The 6046-nt window shown below is 36.5% G+C and overlaps 1 protein-coding gene across 1 annotated transcript; it reads left to right on the top strand.

Moving 5' to 3' along the window:
• Nucleotides 1–86: 86 nt before the first annotated feature.
• olfm4.1 (olfactomedin 4, tandem duplicate 1) lies at nt 87–5280 on the top strand. Its single transcript, XM_026229353.1, has 5 exons — nt 87–153; nt 2216–2368; nt 2453–2665; nt 4139–4286; nt 4372–5280. The coding sequence occupies exons 1-5, from the start codon at nt 100–102 to the stop codon at nt 5220–5222; spliced, it is 1419 nt and encodes a 472-aa protein (XP_026085138.1). The 5' UTR covers nt 87–99; the 3' UTR covers nt 5223–5280.
• The last annotated feature ends 766 nt before the right edge of the window (nt 5281–6046 follow it).

Below are 6046 nucleotides of genomic sequence, written 5' to 3'. Positions count from 1 at the left end.
AATAATGCTGTGAAAGGTCCATATGCTGATAACATCATAAAATATGATGGTCTTTAAAAGTCAGAGCTCCATTCCTATAACACAACTAACTGATGCACGATGATTGCCACATTTCTTTATTTCGTCCTCTTCAGGTCTGCTGTTGTCGAAGGGGTAAGTTCAGTACAAGTTTTTCCTCTTTAATCTGTTTAAAAGCAGCAGAAACTAAACAAAGAGCTGTACAGTTATCAGGAAGCATCATGAACAGAGTAGCACCTTAAATTAAATTATGTACTGGAAGCCAGTGGAGAAAAACACAACTAGTGTAATAAATTTACTTAGTCTGAAGGAGTTGAAGGAAGGACAGGTGGCACTAAGAGATGTATAGACAGTTACAGTAGACCAGGTGAGAAGATATAAAGGCATACACCATTCGGTAACACTTTAGAATAATGGTCCATTTTTAACAAGTAACTATGCAGGAAGTAATAGATATACTAAATTAACACTTAATATTAACTAATAGAGAAGCAAGACTAACAAAGCTGTAAATACTAGCGAAGTTAGGACAAAGGTGGTTCTTTATTAAATATTTGATATTTAAAAAAATATATATATCTTCACTTAGAAATGCTTGATAACTATAACCAGTTAATAAAAAATAACCAATTACTAATTACAACAGTAACCTCTTAAAAGTGAACAGTTGGGTTATTGGTGGAAACTAATTTATCCCCCAAATAATTTGAAACTGTGACTTCTAGTCTTACCAAAGGATGGATGTTCTCTGTTTATTTCAAACAAAACTGTAGGATAATAAACAATGATGTTATATGACAAAAACAATTCACATTCTTAAAGAAGGCATCGACTGCATTTATACTGTGTTAAGCACCAAAACGCATATTCCAGATTATGGTGTCTGGTAAAATATCACTAGTGCCTCACACAAATGTATGTGAAAGATATAAAATGTGTTAAAAAAACTTATAAAATTACTTAGTAATTACTGAGTTGTTAATGTGTTTTTCACTTTAAAATAATGGTCCAGATAATTAGTGGTTCCCGCAGGCTGACAAGGTAATGCTTGAACAATTAGTGAGGGGCTAATGTATTTTTCACTTTAAAGCTAAAGTGCTACTACGGAACTACTAGTGATCTGGACCATTATGTTATTACTAACAAGTAAATTAATAAGTCATTTAACATTTTATGTCTGACACATACTGTACAGTCCTACATTTGTGTGAAGTACTAGTGATATTTTACCAGTAGGTCATATCGAGTGGGATACATATTGAACTGACATGAAGGAGAGATCATACGTGTGAACTAATTCAATCATGAGCTAGTCAGTGTCACTTCTTAATTATTCATATTTTTTATATATTTTATGTTTAAGTGTGAAACTAAACAGAGAACATCCATGCTTTGGTAAGAGTACTAGTCACAATTTTAAAATGAAGCCAAATTATTTGGGGGATATCAAATTCATAAATAAGTTTCCATGAAGAACCCAGTCATTCACTTTTATGACATTACTGTTGTGATTAGTAATTAATTGGTTATTCTTTATTAACTGGTTATAGTTCACAAATAGTTCTTAATTAGGATATTTTTAGTAATTATCAAATATCCAATAAGGAACTACCTTTGTCCTAAATTTGGTACTACTTACTGCTTAGTTAATCTGGCTTCTCTATTAGTTAATTGTATTAAGTTAAGTGTTAATGTAGTACTACCTATTTATTCCTGCATAGTTACTTGTTAACAACAGACCATTATTCTAAAGTGTAGCACCTTAAATTAAATTATGTATTGGAAGCCAGTGGAGGAAAACATAACTAGTGTAATAACTTTACTTAGTCTGAAGGAGTTGAAGGAAGGACCGGTGGCACTGAGAGATGTATAGGCAGTTACAGTAGACCAGGTGAGAAGATATAAAGGCATACAACATTCTACAGGTTTTCCACAGACAAAACCCCAATAATCATTTAATTTATTAGTAGTGTGCCTCTAGCTCAAACAGTAGGGCAGGGGTGTCCAATCTTGCTCCTGAAAGGGTTTGGTGGTCATGGGTATAATTCCCAGCAAATGCATTAACTAATACAGTGAACTCCTTAAAAGCTGTGTATATGTATTAAGGTAAAACTGTCTGCCAAATGCATGAATGTAAACTCATCTTGCTGATGCAGAAGAGGAGAAAGACTTGATGGCTTTCACTTGTCTTCTGTAGGCACTGAGTCCCTGGGCTGAGGGCAGTGCCTCCGGTGGAGAATGTATCTGTGAGGCTTTCCTTCCCAACAGCACATTTCCAATCAGAGAGCTCATCTCGCTGGAGAGCACATCAGTTGAGATCAACTACAAACTGGAGATGGAGATTAGCAAGGTGTGGTACTACCTTTAGAACTCATGAGACTAAACTGAAGGGAAACGTGCAGAAGCTAATTGTTCTTTAACTGATCTTGTGCAGGTGGAGATTTATGAGGTTAAACTAAAGGTCTATGTAGCAAAAATAATGAACCTGACAGTGCTAATCGAGCAGATGGAGGATGACCCCGACTCCTACAGTGAGCTCCACATAGAGGAGGTGAAAATCAAGATCAAGCAGGTGGAGGCCCTAATTGTGGAGCTGCAGGCATCTATACAAACCACCTCTGCTGTGCTCATATCCATACGCAAACAGGTGAAATCTCTGCTCAATCAGCATAAATAGCAGCTTTGGTGTTAGTTGTACATAAAATCTTGTACCTTTAATAAAAATATGTACCTCTGTGTACTTCTTGTGCAACACCTTTTTAACGTACCTTACTGCACGTTTAGCCGCAGTTTCAAAGAGAAATGTCCACTGAGTGGCATTAAAACACAGGTTCAGTACGTGAACCCTGGCACATTTGTATTATGTTGATATAGTTACATATTGCTGTGTTTTTATTATGTTGCTTCAGGTACATTTTGTGGCAATTCAGAATTCAAAATCCGGGGAATGTAGCTAGAAGTTAATGCTTTATTGTGTTGGAAATATGCACTACAAAACGCATTTGTTTATGCAACCATGGCATTTTGACTTCTTTATATGTAGATTTGAACCGTTTTGTCAATTTGTGGTTACAAATTTTCTCAAGTACATCTCCATTATTCATGGGCTACCAAACAAACCTACCATCTATGAAAACCCATAGATGTGAAAATGGAAATGTGTGATGTGAACGTTCAAAAGCATCAGTTTTAAGTCATAACGTGATATTCTTCATTTAATTGTGCAAAAATGATGCTTTATTAATTGAAACTGAAAATTGTGTGAAAAGGAATAATAGGTATCAGAGTTTTACTTCCTCTAGTGTTCATTTCTTTTACAAAGTGCTGTGATATGTACTCATTGGTATGTATTTTGTGTCTCACAAAAAATGCCCCCAGGGTGCATTAATGCATGAGACCAGGTAAGATTCTTTTCAAAATCCCTGACAACAGGCACAGTACATTCAGGGGTTATTCTGCGATAACAATTGGCTGAATGGACATTACCCCCATATTACATAGCTACTTGCCATATAAGTAAATAATCAGACACTAAATATTGATTTTAATTGAATTGTTTGACCATGAAGCTTCAGTGAAGACAGCAGTTGCTAGAAAGCAGCAAGTTCAAACTAGACAAACATTTAAAACACACTGAACTCATACTGTACACTAGTACTAGATCAACACTAGCCAGCCTAAACTATTCTGGAAGGGTTCCAACGTTTAAACTCTTACAAACATAGAGGTGAGGCTTTGTACAGCCAACAATTAAAGCGGGTTCACAGTTCAGCCTTTCTTTGTTGGGAATATATGATTTCAGTACAGCAAAAACAGCATTTTCCTGGATTAACATCTTTGGTGAACCTGTAACAACAATCCAATAAACCAATCGTATTTCAGGGCTAAGTTTACAATGTCAAATTATGCTTACAAATTTACTGTGTTGATCCAGGAACATGCCTTACAAAATCACTGTGTTGAGTTTGCATGTTTTCGTAGTTGTGCCACATTAACCCAAAGACTTGAAGTGATTTGGACAAATAACCATGTGTTAAATCTGTGAAGAACTGTTCAGGATGATGTTGTACCTTTGACCTTAGACTAATATTGTGATTCAATTTCATTTTGATGAGAACAGATCAGTGTTATGATTGCTGTACTGACTCAGCTGGAGATCACCTATGACAAGGACCAAGTTCTTGTGACACGTCGAGAATATATCATTCTTCAGCAGAAACTAGAAGAGTGCGAGAGACGCCATAATGAAATTTTTAACCCCAACATTGGTAAGTCTTTCTCCATCAAGATACTGAATGTCCAACTCTGTTTTCAATCATCTATAATAATAAACTTATTTACTTGTTTTACAAGGCATCTGCAATCATGGTGGAATAAAAAGAATCAGCAAACCCATCATCAGCCAGCTGAATGCAGATCTGAGTGCAGGTCATAAGTATGGAGGATGGGGCAAAGACTCAAATCCCCTGCCTGGTTCTGAAAACATGTACTGGTACTCCGGCTCTACTGACACTCTGGTCAGCAGAATCACACAGTACTCTGACTACTACAAACTGATCATGAGACAGGGCTATAAGACACATGAGCTTTATGTCCAAAATAGATATGATTGGCGAGGCACTGGAAACAACTACATTGTGCGGGAAAACACCCTGTACTATCAGTTCAGAAGCCCTTTTGCTATGGGAAAGCTCAACATGACTAGTGTAAAACTTGAGTACAAGGTGATTCCTACGGCCAGTGCCCAATTCTCATATCATTACTCAGCCAACCAGAACCTGGACTTTGCAGCCGATGAGTCCGGCCTGTGGGTAACCTACGCCACGGACGGATCGAAGGGTAAACTGGTTTTAGGGAAGATCAATGAAGTGTCATTTGAAGTAGAGGAGGTTTGGCAGACCAGTATTTTTAAACCATCTGTAGGAAACACTTTCATGATATGTGGGGTTCTGTATGCCACAAGGTCGGTAGACACTAAAACTGAGGAGATCTTTTACACCTTTGACACTCGCACTGAACAGGAAAGCTATGTTAGTATTCCCTTTGAGAAGTTCCAGGACTCTTATGTTTATTTGGACTACAACCCCACTGATCAGAAACTCTACATGTTCAACAATGGTTATTACACCAGCTATCATGTTTGGTTCAACTATGAGGGCTCTAGAGATAAGCTCTTGATTGACGAGAAACCTGAGAATTATTAATACAGCAATGAATGTGCTGGATTTATGTTTGTGTAATAAAGTCTTATGAGCACTATGACTTGGAATGGAGTTTTCTTATTTTTCTTATAAAAGTTAAAGGTTTATCACCGTGCTATCCCTTTAAGAGTGTATAACAAAATGTACATCCGTCCCTCATAGTCTTTGTGACAAACTGTACCTGAAAACAGTCTTTCCTGAAACCGAAACAACACAGTCTATTTTACTATCTAATTTGTATGTTTTTCTATGATGAGCTTATAGTTGTGTTTAGGGGTGGACCTTACTTAAAAAATAAATAAATAAAATCAGATGTGATTCAAATCATACACATTCATATGAAATCCATACCTCGTAAAATAGATACATTTTCACATGAGGTCACGTTTTGAATACATTATCTTCAGAATCAGAAAAGAGCTTTATTGCCAAATGTGCTTACAGACACAATGAATTTGTCTTGGTGACAGAAGCTTCCAGTGCACAGGATGACAAATGACGACACAGACAACAAAATATGTAAAAACAATATTAAAATAACAATATAAAGAAACAAAAGACAATAGATAGTATGTTGTATGTACAGATGTGCTACAAATTATGAAAGGAAACATGGATAGGTGTATGATGTATTAAATAAATAACATGTATGATAAAGACTCCGCACTCCAGTGATCTATTGAAGATCTGTGAAAAGATGGAGGAAAGCTGGTCAGCACAGGTTTTCTACCTTTTCTTTACCTTTATCCACATTATCTTCACTGATCTGATGTGCAGGAGTGGGGGAGACGGGTTTGCTGGAGGTGTTGATGGCTATGTAGAGAGTA

This window comes from Carassius auratus, chromosome 42 (genome assembly GCF_003368295.1).
Source record: "Carassius auratus strain Wakin chromosome 42, ASM336829v1, whole genome shotgun sequence".
Classification (NCBI taxonomy): domain Eukaryota; kingdom Metazoa; phylum Chordata; class Actinopteri; order Cypriniformes; family Cyprinidae; genus Carassius; species Carassius auratus.
Note: the sequence above shows the minus strand (reverse complement) of the source record. Positions and strands in the feature narration are given on the sequence as shown.

Bases quoted from the DNA above. Each gene is read 5' to 3' on its own strand.
- olfm4.1 (XM_026229353.1), top strand. From the start codon at position 100: ATGATTGCCACATTTCTTTATTTCGTCCTCTTCAGGTCTGCTGTTGTC. The intron at 154-2,215 runs GTAAGTTCAGTA...TGTCTTCTGTAG, and splicing joins GGTCTGCTGTTGTCGAAGGG to GCACTGAGTCCCTGGGCTGA. The intron at 2,666-4,138 runs GTGAAATCTCTG...TGATGAGAACAG, and splicing joins TCATATCCATACGCAAACAG to ATCAGTGTTATGATTGCTGT.